Below are 14,302 nucleotides of genomic sequence, written 5' to 3'. Positions count from 1 at the left end.
TTGGGAGATGCTCAGAACTCTCTGGAGGCTTGTGGCCACCCGGCTGTGCCCGACCCTTAGCCCCTGAAGGGAGTGATTCTGCCCGTGGTGACCACAGGGCACAGAGTGGCTGGTCTAGCCTCCCTGCACTGTCCTGCTAGACCTTCCCACTCAGCCCTCAGACCCTCTCAAGCGCTCCTTGTGACCCCTGACCACTCAGTTCATCTGCATTCATCTTTCAGCCCAAGCTGGGCAGTCCAATATAGTGGCCACACTGGAGCATCTGAAAGGCAAGTTCAAGTTGAGATGCGCTCTAAGTATAACATGCACGTGGGATATTGAAGACTTAGCACGAGAAAGGTGGCGGGGGGCAGGACCTGGTATTCAAAGGAGGGGGTAAGCCGGTAGTTGAGCATCTCCTGGTGGAAGACAGGGGTGATGCTGCCGGACATGGGGGGCACGATCCACACCCAGTCGGCAGGGCAGCCGCCCCGGCAGCGGTACTCATTCTCCATGTGCTTAATGAAGGACTCGGTGGCAGAGTGGTGGTCCACGATGGTCACTTTGTCACTCTGGGGGAGGACAGGGAACAAGGAGTCAGGAGGTAAGAGAAGGTGGGATGTTTTGGGACTCCCTCGCTCACAGAGTGGTGTTTCCCCAAGGGTGGTTCTGGAGATGATTTAAATCAGTATAACATGATTCTCGGCACTGTTCTTTCAATCCTGATTGGGTGCTAATTCATCTTTCATGCCTCTCTTGCCAATCTTCCTCTGTCCTTCTTCCCCCACCCCCCCTTATTTTTAATGAGAGAAAGCTCAGGCGACTAGCATCTAACGACTTTGTGTTGTTTCCCTTGTGTGTATTTGTTTATATATTTATTGAAATTTACAATTCTCTTTTGTTTACAGCAAATGATACTGGCTCTCCATTTATTTATTTGTTTGTTTATTAACATGTGGAAGTTCCCAGGCCAGGGATCAAGCCCGTGTCAGAGCAGTGACCCGAGCCACAGCAGTGACAATGCCAGATTTTTTTTTAAGTGAATATTTTATTTTATTTTATTTTATTTTTCCGTTTTTGGCTACCCCGTGGCACATGGAGTTCCCGGGTCAGGGATCAGATCCAAGCAGCTGCGGCAACGCCAGGAATGGAACCTGTATTCCAATGCTCTAGAGACGCCACCAATCCCGTTGCACCACAGCGGGAACTCCTACAATGATGGGTTCTTTAACTGCTAAGCCACCAGGGAACTTCCTGGCTCCCCATTTATGATAGTGATAGAAAATCCTCTTAAAATAAAAATCCTTAAGTAATAAGGGTTAGTTTATTAAAATGAAAACAAGTCAGCCCCAGCAGAGGTGGGTGGACTGAATGTCTGAGTGACCGGCTCCTTAACCCACATCCAGGGATCCAACCCACATCCTCATGGATACTAGTCGGGCCACGATAGGAACTCCTTTTTTTTTTCAGTCATTCATCCCACTTGCACCTCTGGTGTCTCTGGCTTGCCAGTCTTCATACCAGGCTATGAAACCATCCTCCTTTGTTACCCACAACTCCTGAAGTTTCACTCCTCCATGGTGGAAGAGGGAAGGGAGGAGCTTCCTACCCCTCGCCCCATTTCAACTGGCCTCTTCCCTGGGATATATATTCCTGATCTAGCTAGTCTCCCTACTCTGGACATGGGGACCTATGGTTTATATTCATGCCTATACATGACTTGATAAGCTCAGTCTACCATCTGTGCCTGCCTTCCATGTGTCTATGAGGGTCTAGCTTCCCAGACTGTCACCCTCTGAGGACAGAGCTGGTCTCTACTGTACAGAGTGACCTCTCTACCATGGGTCTCCTGGTTTGCCCAGGAGAATGCCAGCTTATGCCCATCTTCTGTCACAATGATTAGCAGTGTCCCCCTTTAGCCCTCAGAAGTGTCGTGGTTTAGTCGATAATTTTTAAAGCCACTGTGCTACATATAATTGCATTTACCATGGGCCTATATGCTTCTGATCATGATGATGAGTATCTGTCTCTGTTGCATGAAAGTCTAAGTGCCTAAGACGTGGCAAGACACAGAGCATGTCTGCCATTTCAATTCTAAAAAAATCATAAGCAACAAGCCACAAACCCCCTATCTTTTTATCTCCTCCTCAAATGGTCCCCACCCAAGATCTATCATGGAGGGAAAGGCAGGCAGGATGGCAAGGAGACCTTGCTGATGCACAGATCCCTGCAAAGATGGTTCCTAGTAGGTGGGCCCTTGACCTTCTGCCCTAGGACTCTGAAAAGTTTTAATTCCCCTTTGAGGCTTGGCAGCTGGGAGGAATCCCCGGGCTACCTGGAAGCTGTACAGAACCGCAATGTTGATCTCCACCAGTGCTTGGTCCTTCCACAGGGAGGATGTCTTCCTCATGTCCAAGTTCATCTTCTTGGCCACTTCCTGAAAGTGGAAGGAAACACAGACTCAAAGGCTGGGACACCTGTGGATTTCAGAGACTAAATAGGGACAGAGCTAGTGTCGCTAATGAACTCTTTTTTTTCAATAGTTTTTTTTTTTTTTTTCCTTTGGCTACACCCATGGCATTCGGAAGTTCCCAGGCCAGGGATTGAACCTGTGCCACAGTGGTAACGAGAACCACAGCAGTGACAATGCCTGATCCTTAACCTGCTGAGCCACTAGGGAACTCCACTTGTGAACTTCTTAATTAATTAGTCAAAACTGATATGCAGATGAATTCACTTACTCATTCAACCTTTTAGTTTTTAAATCAGGCAACTACTGATAGCAAGAAACTAGAAGGACTTGGCTGGCCTTTTTATTATTGACTTTACCTTCTAGTGAGGTAAAGAGACAGTTAATATTGTGATGAGTGCTAACTCCTAGGAAGAAAATAAGGCAAGGAAATGGGATTAAAGAGGGATATGGGGACAGGATGAATTGAACGAGAATAGTCAGGGAAGGACCACTGTGGCTGTGGCATACAGGTGAGACCCAAATGATGAGAAGCAAAACATTTGCAGATCTTGGGAGAGAATATTCTAGGCAGAGAGAACAGCACATGCAAAGATCCTGGGGTGGGATCAGGCTTATGCTGTCTGAGATACAGAAAGAAGGCCAGTGTATTAGGATGGTTGGGAATTGGTGAGAGAGAGAGAGAGAGAGACAGGACTATATTATGCAGGATGTGCTAAGGATTCAGGATTTTAATCCACATATGATGAGGAGAGTCTTTGGAGGGTTTAAGGAGTGCATCACCTGCTTTCTAGTAGAAAAAGCACTTCTCTCATCCTGTTCTGTCTCTCGAGTGGACACCAATTGGAAGCTAGTTATAATATCTGCCAAACCATCTGACAGATGAGGAAACTGAGGCTCAGAGAGCTACACACACTTGCCCACAGTCCACAGAGCCAGATGGCCTGGGGACTTGAACCCAGGGAGATGCATAATGCTCCAGGCCTTGGAGTGGCTCCCGAGCCAGCTGACTCCTTTGGCAAAACTACTTGGCAAAAACAACTCCTGACATTTACGTTACAGCTCCAGCTAAGGCAGGGGCTGATGTCAGGAGTGGGGAAAACCCAATAGCAAGTCCATTAATTAGAGCCTGGCTTCTCACTTCCTCTGTCAATTCTAGTCACTTGTGGGAACCTGGGTCTCATTATGGGGCTAGAATGTGACAATTTCCTAGGTTTGGGTAAATTGCTTCCCAGGCCCAGCTGTCAACATTTGTACATAATGGCAGTTTGAATCCGAAGGCTGGGATGGGAGGGAGTCTCATTTGAGTCACCCAGTGACTACTCTTTGCAATCGAAATGTAAGCAGGGATCATGAAAGCAGACTTAATTCATTTTCTCTTTTGAGGCTGAGGCATTAGGTTCTGTTTGGGGTCTTTTAGTGGTGACACAAACACAGAGAGTAAGAAATTTGCTGCTTTACATAAATACAGATAAAACGTGTTATTTTATGAAAGAGGAGAGTGTGTCCTGCCAGACATGCTGCCATGGTTACTTCTACAGATTATTTTGCTTAAAATAATAGAAATTAGTTGCAGGGAAAAAAATATGACTTTAAAAATTCTTAAATATGATGAGCCACATCTCTGGAAATTGCCTGGTTTTCCTTACCTGCCAGAAGTTTCTACAGATCAGTGGCTGCCCAGTAGAATCTTCTGGGGAGCTTTGAAAAATGCTGGTGCCCAGGCTCCACCCTGGAGCAACTTCATCTAAATCTTGGGGAGTGGGGAGTGGGGGCCCTGATAAAACTTCCTAGGCAATTCCAATGTGTGGCAAAGCTGATGACCCCGGTTCTGTTTTCCAGGCTAATACTCAAGGAATTAAAAAAACATTAAGAAAAAATTGACATACAGTATTAAGGGAATTTAAGGTGAATAAGTATTGATTTGATATGATTTATATATCATAATACGATTACCACCAGTGGTGTGAGTTAACACCTCTAGCCAATCACATAATTGCCATTTCTTTTTTCTGGTGAGAATAATTAAGGTCTAATCTCTTAGCAGCTTTGAAATTTATAACACAGTATCACCATTGACTATCATCACTATGCTGTGCATTAGATTTCCAGGACTTATTTATCTACTAGGTGCAAGTTTGTACACTTAAAACATCTTCTGCAGTTTCCCTGCCCCTGGCCCCTGATAACCACCACTCTCTGCTTTTAGGAGGTTGGCTTTTTTAGATTTCACATATAAGTGAATCCATACAGTATTTGTCTCTGACTTACTTAGCACAACACCTTCAAGGTCCAGCCAGGTTAACGCGGCTTTTAACAATATAAACCTAACTCTTGGTTCAGGGTTCAAATAAGTGCTGTGCTTTATTTACTGTGTGACGCAGGCTCAGTGCTTAACTTCTCTGTTTTTTTGGTGTCTTCTTCGGAAACAAGGCCAGCCACAGCGGACTGTTGCTAGAGACAACATTTGCTGACAAAACCACAGCAATCCTGATGCTTTCCCCAAAGCGGAGCTCCAGGGAGCGGTCCGCCCCAGCGCACTCGCTGTAGGAGATGAGGATGACTCAGCCAGGGAGGGAGTCAGACCCTCCACTGAGAAACGCACGTGGTGGGGAATCACTGCCAACCCGCCCTCCCCCCCCCTTATTCTTCACAAAAGAGACCAAAAATGTCCCAAGTTCATGGGTTGTTCTGAAAAACTTCTGACAAGGTATGACGCTGGCAGGCAGTGCAGCAGAATGGTTGTGAACTTGGAAGCCAGAGTGGGTTCACATTTCAGCTCTACCACTCGAGAGCTGAGTGACCTTGAGCTGGTCATTTCAACCCTCCAGAAGGCCTCCTGTGAGAGGGGGATTATCACACCTCGACAGTGGGGTGAGGATTAAATGAGCATGTAAAACATGCAAAGCACTTGGAGCAGTGCTGAGCACGTGTCCTATTAATGCCACAGAAGACTTTAGAAATGCCAGGGGGCTTCACCAGACTTGCAGGTTCTGTTTTAACCTCTTTCAGTTTCCCAGCCAGAGCTCTACTGTCGGGAGGGATGGCTGAACCCACCCCCTCTGCCTTGTGCTTCCCCGTCATGATGACCACGCAAGGACCTCACCTCCAGGATGTTGTATCGAGAGCTGTCACAGTAGTCACGGACGCCAATCTCCGTGCCCATGTACCAGCCGCTGAAGGGGCAGGCACTGAACTCCAGGCCGCCGATCTCCAGTAGCATGTTGGACACAGCAGGGAGGCCGTACCACTTCAGCCCAAGGTCCTTGAACCACTCAAACCTGCGGAGAGTAACACAGCCCAGCTCCCATGGGGCAGGAGCCTCACGGGAAGATAGTCTTGGTCTGGGGATGCTGAAATGCCAGCGACAGATTGGGACTTTGTCAGAACCTAACTCCTGAGTGCACACCAGACTTGAGGCATCCCAGCTTCCGTAGCTGGGGCCTGCAGTTTAGCATATTTCCAGGTGATGTGGATGGACAGCCAGGCCTGGGAACCTCTGCCTTGGGCTGCTGTTTATCTCCTAAACATACCCCGAAGGTGAATCTGGAGAGAGTGAGTCTCTAATCTCTGACCTCAGGGCCTTTGCATGGCAGTTCCTTCCTCTTGGGGATCTTATCTTCTCTTTTCCTTCTGTGCCTGCCTAGCTCTTACCTGCCCTTTCATTCTCAGCTAAAATGCTGCTTACTCTGGGAAGCCATCCCTGATGCCCAGCCTGGGGTTGGGTCAGGCAGCTTTATGCCTCTAGGTACCATAACATTTATTTTGCAGCATTTTGTTGAAATTAAGTAGTTATTTGGGTAATTGATCTCCCTCTTGAGAGCAAAAGCATCATGGAGGTGGGGAACAAGTCAGTGACAAAACCTAGCACAATGCCTGGCCCAGAGGGGGAATAATAAACAATACTGAATTCTCGAATGAATGAATGAAGGCCAGGTTTCACCAGGGAGGCTGGGTGAGTTCCCAGACATGGGGCAGCATCAGGAGCCTCAGGACGTTTCTCCCTCTCCAGGGCAGGGACTAGGGTGAGGCAAACAAGGCACTAGTCTTGAGGAACCAACAAACCCAATAATCAAGATCAAAAACTATTAGTTTATTTACACATTCTAAATTAATTCATTTTTTAATTTAAAAATAAAAAAAATCCATGACGAACAAAGTATAAAACTTTATTATTTTTTTATTTTTTTGTTTTTTTGCTATTTCTTTGGGCTGCTCCCGCGGCATATGGAGGTTCCCAGGCTAGGGGTCTAATCGGAGCTATAGCCACTGGCCTACGCCGGAGCCACAGCAACACAGGATGCGAGCCGCGTCTGCAACCTACACCACAGCTCACGGCAACGCCGGATCGTTAACCCACTGAGCAAGGGCAGGGACCGAACCCGCCACCTCATGGTTCCTAGTCGGATTCGTTAACCACTGTGCCACGATGGGAACTCCAAGTGTCAAAACTTTAAATACAGGAGTTCCCATCGTGGCTCAGTGGTTAATGAATCCGACTAGGAACCATGAGGTTGCGGGTTCAATCCCTGGCCTCGCTCAGTGGGTTAAGGATCCGTGAGCTGTGGTGTAGGTCACAGACGAGGCTTAGATCTGGTGTTGCTGTGGCTGTGGCACAGGCCGGCAGCTGTAGCTCCAATTCGACCCCTAACCTTGGAAACTTCCAAATGTCGCGGGTGCGGCCCTAGAAGAGATAAAACAAACAAACAAACAAAAACTTTAAATACAGAACCCTACTCGTATCACTTACCTCATTGCTTTACCCTGATCTCCACCCTGACCCAGATCTGATCTTTATTTAATATTCTGACATATTATGCATCATGGATTGATAAAGATTAAGTCTGATTTTTAAAACTACTGTGTTAAAATAGAATTTATCTTGATATTGAATTTTTTGGTGCTTCCCCCATGAGTTTTGTTCCTGAGGCCAGTGTTTCACTGTGGATTTCCTTTAGTCTCCAAATGTGTAAAGCCTGTTGCACTGCTGGCCACAGCCTTAGTAGCCCCATCACAGCTCCAAATTGTTTTTGAACTTGACCCATATCAGGTCACCTAGAGTTTTAAATCGCTCCCTCTATTTAAAATGTGTGCCCACTGCTCTTTCAGCCCTTAGCGTTGGAAAAAGAGCAGGTCTGGGTTGATGGCTTAGGGAGATTTTTTAAAATTGAAGAATAGTTGATATACAATATTATATAAGCTACAGGTGTACAATATAGTGATTCATCATTTTTAAAGGTTATAGGCCATTTACAGTTATTAGAAAATACTGGCTATATTCCCCATATCATAAAATATATACTCCATGGCATATGGAGGTTCCCAGGATAAGGGCTGAATTGGAGCTATAGCTGCCAGCCTACACCACAGCCACAGCAATGCAGGATCTGAGCCACATCTGTGGCCTACACCACAGCTCACAGCAATGCTGGATCCTTAACCCACTGAGCAAGGCCAGGGATTAAACCTGGGTCCTCGTGGATGCTAGTCAGATTAGTTTCCACTGAGACACAATGGTAACTCCTACTTTGAGTTTATTTTATACATAACAGTTTGTACCTCTTAATCTCCTGCCCCTGTACTGCCCTCCCCTCCTTCCCTCTCCCCACTGGCAACCACTAGTTTGTTTTCTGTATCTGTAGTTTGCTTCTTTTTTGTTACGTTGTATTTTTTAGATTCCATGTCTAAGTGATATCATACAGTATCTGTCTTTGTCTGATGTATAAGGAGGGAGACTGTGATTTGGAAAAGATGATGGTGCCTAGGCTGGTGTAGGAGGAATCACTGGACTTTAGGGAGCCCACCTTGCCCTGGCCCCATGGTGAGGATGGGAAAAAAGTCCTGCATTCAGCCTCTGTCTGGGCTGGAAAGAGAGCCAGGGAGCCTGGGGTTGGACAGAGAAGCGCACTGGGTAAATACACCCACCCTCCCTCACCCCATATCAGTCCCTCTTACTTGGGGTGTCTGATGGGCACTTCCAACACCAGCTCTGGAGGGATCTGGAAGAGCTCAGGGTCGTTGCCATTGGCCTGGAGCAGGAGTGGCAGGACATCGAAGCGGCTCCTTGGGGGCTTCCAGCCCTGCTGGATACAGATCTGCAACGGGACCCGCCAGGTCAGGCCACCGTGCCCAGACCCTCTAGATACAACAGCAGTGGGGGAGGGGCAGAGGTCCCAGCACCAGCAGCCCCTTCCTCTGGGGGCTCTGGGCCAGGCCACCTCTTTTACGAAGTTCTCTCTGACATCATCATGTAACTAGTACAGCTTCTCATGGTCTCATAGGACAGAAGGCACACCTGTCCTTTGGCACCTCACTTGGTTATGTTTTCTGGGCCCTCCTCGCCCACTGGGAACTCTTGGAGCTGTACAGGGCTGGGCACATGGTACCCACTGGCTCTGGAGGTGTTTGCATTGGATTCCCTGAGATACAAAGAAAACCTACTGTATTTGATGAGGGCAGATCTATCAGAATTACTGCATAAGATGTTCTATAGAAAAATAAAGCAGTAATTTAAAATTTTCTAGCAGCTACATTTAAAAAAGTAAAAACAAAAACAAAAACAAACCTCAAAGCAAAACCAGGTGAAAATAATTCAAATAACATTCACTGAAAAAATTTTAATTTCAATAACATTTAATTATTAAATAATTATTAATTGTATCACTATATCAATTATATTAATATAGGAATTTATTATATTAAACAAAGTATCAATATTTGAATATAATAATGTTATCATTCTGCATTAACATATTAATACATTAATATAAATATATCAACATATTAATACCATTGTGTATTAATATATTAATATATTTGACATTAAAATTAAATATGCAATATATATTTATTAATCCAATAAAACATAAACTATATCATATACCAGATGATTAAATAATGCCATTAACTTAGTAATGATAAATTATTAATATTATTAAAATATATTTCACACAAAATTTATTGTAATTAATAATGTAAGAATAGATCAGCCCAAGATTATCCAGAATATTATTTCTTCAATAGGTAATCAAGATAAAAATTATTTTTTTATTTTTATTTTTTTATAATTTTGTGTTTTTTTTATATGCATGAACAATGTGTTTTCCTTTTTTACTTTCAACCATCCTGAGACACTCTGTTTTTATTTATTTATTTATTTATTTGTCTTTTTGCCTTTTCTAGGGCTGCTCCGGTGGCATACGGAGGTTCCCAGGCGAGGGGTCTAATCAGAGCTATAGCCACTGGCCTACGCCACAGCCACAGCAATGCAGGATCCGAGCCGCATCTGCAACCTACACCACAGCTCATGGCAACGCTGGATCCTTAACCCATTGAGCAAGGCCAATGATCGAACCCGAAACCTCGTGATTCCTAGTCGGATTCATTAACCACTGAGCCACGCTGGGAACTCAAAGATAAAAATTATTTATGAGAGCTTTTCCACTCTTTTTTCATTCTGTCTCCAAGACTGTGTATTTTACACTTAGAGCAGGTCTCAGTTTGGACTCACCACATTTCAAGTGGTCACGAGCTACATGCAGCCAGTGGCTGCTGTACCGTACAGCTCAGGGTGAGGGGGTTTTGAAAGTTACAATTATGTGGTTATGTTTGGGGTGATTCCTTCTGCTGGGTTAGTAGAAAGAGGAAGCCCAGAAACAAGGGTTTAGGAGGATGTGCCATGTCAGTGAGATTTCTGGAGACAGAAGGGGAGGAAGAAGCTGTGGCGTTTCTGTTCCAGTGGCCACAAGGACAAGGTCAGCCAAGTAGACAGTTAGGGCTCAGCCAAGTGGAGCAGAGAGTCTGGCTGAGTCTAAAATGGCACAGGTGTGACTCCTGGTCACCCTGGTTATAGCCCCCTCCTCAGGATAACATTTTTGTTTGTTTTTTTAACTTTTGCACCTGGGCTAGGGGTCAAGTCAGAGCAACAACTGCTGGCCTCCACCACAACCACAGCAACACTGGATCTGAGCCACATCTGTGACCCATGCTGCAGCTTGTGGCAAACCGGATCCTTAACTCACGGAGTGAAGCCAGGGATTGAACCTGCATCCTCACAGACACTAAGCTGGGTTCTTAACCTGCTGAACCACAATGGGAACTCCAGGATAAAAACAGTTTTTTTTTTTTTTTTGTCTTTTTGCTATTTCTTGGGCCGCTCCCGCGGCATATGGAGGTTCCCAGGATAGGGGTCGAATCAGAGCCGTAGCCACCAGCCTACGCCAGAGCCACAGCAACGCGGGATCCGAGCCGCGTCTGCAACCTACACCACAGCTCACGGCAATGCCGGATCGTTAACCCACTGAGCAAGGGCAGGGACCGAACCCGCAACCTCATGGTTCCTAGTCGGATTCGTTAACAACTGCGCCACGATGGGAACTCCTAAAAACAGTTTAATAAGAAAAGCCTCCTGCAGGTGAAATTAGCAGCCACGAGGGTGTGAGGCAGCCCCTGGCCTTGGCAGCTCCCTTCTGGAGAAGGTATGGGGGTGGAGTTTGAGGGGGGTTGTTGAGGAAAGAACAAAGATGAAGCAGAACGAAGCGGGTGACAAATAAAAGGGGCACCAGGCCTGTGTGCCTGAGATCATTCCAGGTGTGGGGTCTGCCTACGGCATCTCTTGTAGGCATAGTTGGTGGAAGCTTCCAGGCCTTACCCGTGCTACCTGTCTGGATGGCATCATCACCCAGGAGGAACCCTGAATGGGGGAAGGTGGTGTTCATGTTCCTCGTAGCTTTTATGAATTGACTTGGCCTGCCAGCAATTGTTGCGGCGCTGGATAGTTCAGTACATCCAGAGAGGTGTTGGGTGGCCAGCAATGTTGTATAGAGAAATGAATGAATGAATGAATGGTATGACATATTGCCCAAGATGATGGACACGGCTTCCATATTTCAACTCCTCTCCCCCCAGGGGGAGGCAGGAAATTTGGACTGTACTAGTTTTTCCTCTGCTCCTTTAGTAACCTTGGATGACCCAGTTGGCTTGATGAGACTCGGTCTACTCAACTGTGAAATGGGGCAATAGTGCTCATCATGAGGGTTGGGCGAGGTAATGGCATGAAAATGACCAAATGACCAGGTATAATGGAACTGGCTGGACTGGAGGCTGATCAGTGGAGCAGGAAGTCTGCAGATGAGGAACCTGCATCCTGCCGACTGCTCTCCCTATCATGACAATATTACTAAGACAAGTCTGTGGATACAGACATTTTGGGGGAATGAGAGCCCAGCTTGGGGTGGGTGGGGAGCACGCACCTCCGTGAACGCCACATTGGCTGGATCCCCCAGGATGGAGCCATCGGGCTGCTTGTAGCCGGCATAGCGGATGAGCTGGGAGTTCCAGACTCGGAAGTCATGCTTGCCGTCAGTCCTCTGGGGAAATATGGTGATGGCAGATCTGCGGTGGAGAGAGGGGCACACGTCAGGATGGGGCTGGCACTTTGGGAGCCTCCTGGAGAAAGTATCACCCAGGCCAATGAATGCATGAGGTTCAGAATGGATCACATCTGTGCCCAGGTCCCCAGGGCCCATGGAGCAGCTGTTGGAAGGGGAGGGACCCTGCTCTGTCCCTCCAGTGGATCACTGGGTGAGGGTGGGTGGAGGATGGGAGGCCTGGTGCCAGCTCACTAAAGGAAGGAGAGTGCTTCTCTAACTGAAGACTTTCAAACAGTCTTGACTTGGGCCAGTTTTCCAGAAAGTTCTTTTGCAGCAGGTAATCCTCAGGGAAAAGACATCAGATCTGTTTCCTTTTAAGAACTTACCATTGATTTCCAGTTCTCATCTTTCTCTTACCACTGTCATTAATTAGTGCTCCATTTGCCCACCCCCTGTACCACACCAAAATCTACCGACTTACGATTAATAAGAAATCAACCTCCATTTGTACTCATATTTATTTACATTAAAAGAAAACTGGAGATTGCCCCCGGCCTTGCCCACCTAAACGGGCCACTGTGTTATTAAATTGTAGAAAAACATCATTGTCTGAAGCACACACCTTGCTGGAGCCCTGCTTTCTTTTTGCTAAAAGCAGTCTGGAGAGGTGTTAATGATGTCTTTCTCCTTGGGGCACCATCAGAAGGATGGAAAAAAGTGGTAAGGAGAATAACTTTTTCATGAAGTGGTTCAATGTTATCTCCTGCCCGGAGCTCCTGTCACCTTGGACCCATCAGTTCCATCCATGGACCAAACCCCAGGCTGTGGAAACATCCTGGCTTGTGTCAACATGAGGATGACATTGCAGGTCTCTTCCATGCTCACTGGTCTGCTCCCATAGACAACCTGCTGCCTCCCTTGGCTGGAATCCTTTTCTGCTGTCATGGACCCAAATTCAAGGTCTGACTCAAGCTCACTTTCTCCACACAACAGCCTCTGTCTTGTCTAGTTGTCAGGGCCTCCTTTCTGAGAACATTTAGGTTTCACCATCTGTACAAGGCAATATCTCATTTAATACTGCAGGGAGTGGGGCACTGCACCTGCGGGTGAGTCTAGAACCCAGGCTGAAGGTGAAAGTCATATAAAGCCAAAGATGCTCTTAAGAATCTCCTGGCAAAGGCGCCATATTGGAGATGAACACAGAATGAGTCAAACCGTCAGCCTCTCCCTCCAGCATTAAAGCACATGGCTGTTTCTTTGGTTGAGCAGCCGATAAAATGCGTTTATATTTGTTTATGTATATTTAAGAAGCATGTTTAGAAACAGCAGAATCACACATGGTGGGGTGGGATGCTTACTCTGTCTGTGGGAATGAGACCAATGGAAGACATAGAAGGGATTTATGCCTCCTGTCTCCCAAGTCTTCTAAGCATAATGTCACTGAATGGCAGGTCGAATGTCCTATACTGTTTGATGAGTCTCTCTCTCCCTCCCTTCATCTCCCTTGCCTGCCTTCCTCCCTTATGTTTAGATTATTTCAATACAGTATACATTGTCATATGCCCTCTCATTGTTTAAAAAAGAAACAGTTGAATATTTCATTCACAGAAGATCTCATCTAGGACCTCCTCCCAAGAGAGAATTAAAAAAAGGGGCACTGCATAGCCCCACCCATGTCACCTCATCGCAGCACCATTTGAAAACTACCCAAATAACCCATAAGTTCCTTGAGTTAGTACCTCGACTGGGCCCTCCTTTAATGCTCAGGATATGTAGGAAGGTTCTTTGTTTTTCTCTGAGGGGTGAGGTCTTTTAGGAAAGTGATCTGAATACAAATTTCCCAAGCAGACCCTGGGCTTAAATTATAGGCTCTTTTTCCTGTTAGTGGGCTCAGAAACAACATTTCTATCTCAAGGAAGAGACTGGTTCAAGAAAATCCATGCTTAATGCCACTAAGCCATTTTGGAGGATGAGTTCAATGTAGCCTGAGGGCTGGTGGGAATATCCCTGCAGTGGTCCTGTGTGGCCCCAAGGTGGGGCTGGTCCTCAGCAGCTGGGAACAGATGCTAAGGCAGGATGGAGGGAGCAGGATTAACAAGTGTCACTGCCTGTCTGCAGGGCCCCAGCTGTTGCCTTCCAGCTGCTCCTCTCCCAGCTGAGCCTTGCCAGCATGGAAGCCACCAGCTCAGAATGGTGCCTTCCTGTCTTGGCCTGCACCCTGTGGCTTTGTTCTTCATGGGGTGTAAGAGAAGTCCTAGGTGTGGTTTGGCTGGGTGGAATCGGAAGGGGTGGTTCCCACAAGAAGAGAAATTGCCTTTTAAATCCAGGGATCCTCAGAGGCAGCTCCAGGCAACAGAGCAGGAGCTGCTAAAAGCAGATCACCACTGGCAATGGGATGTTCCTACTCCGGGGAATCTGAAACATCTCTTCCTGTTTCCTCCAGGGGTGATATTAAACTGTGGGATGAATATGATTTTTTTTT

General features: G+C 46.5%; 1 protein-coding gene across 17 annotated transcripts in view; it reads right to left on the bottom strand.

The window, feature by feature from the left end:
• Nucleotides 1–14,302, bottom strand: part of NOS1 (nitric oxide synthase 1) — a 188,654-nt gene that overhangs the window by 49,029 nt on the left and 125,323 nt on the right. For all 17 annotated transcript variants that reach the window (XR_014826158.1, XR_014826157.1, XM_021072695.2 and 14 more), the window contains 5 exons: nt 11,701–11,842; nt 8,405–8,544; nt 5,556–5,730; nt 2,315–2,416; nt 357–551 (listed from right to left, as the gene is read on the bottom strand). Coding sequence is in view for 15 of the 17 variants with exons in the window: in XM_021072695.2 (XP_020928354.2) it covers nt 357–551; nt 2,315–2,416; nt 5,556–5,730; nt 8,405–8,544; nt 11,701–11,842 (754 nt within the window). In the remaining 2 variants the exon portion in view is untranslated. The remainder of the gene's footprint in view (nt 1–356; nt 552–2,314; nt 2,417–5,555; nt 5,731–8,404; nt 8,545–11,700; nt 11,843–14,302) is intronic.

Source organism: Sus scrofa, chromosome 14 (genome assembly GCF_054392235.1).
Source record: "Sus scrofa isolate SSC_HxYL_T2T_F1_AM1 chromosome 14, Sscrofa_HxYL_maternal_Yorkshire_Landrace_v2.0, whole genome shotgun sequence".
NCBI classification, from domain to species: Eukaryota; Metazoa; Chordata; class Mammalia; order Artiodactyla; family Suidae; genus Sus; species Sus scrofa.
The sequence above is the reverse complement of the archived record's forward strand: the minus strand, read 5'-3'. Positions and strand labels throughout refer to the sequence as shown.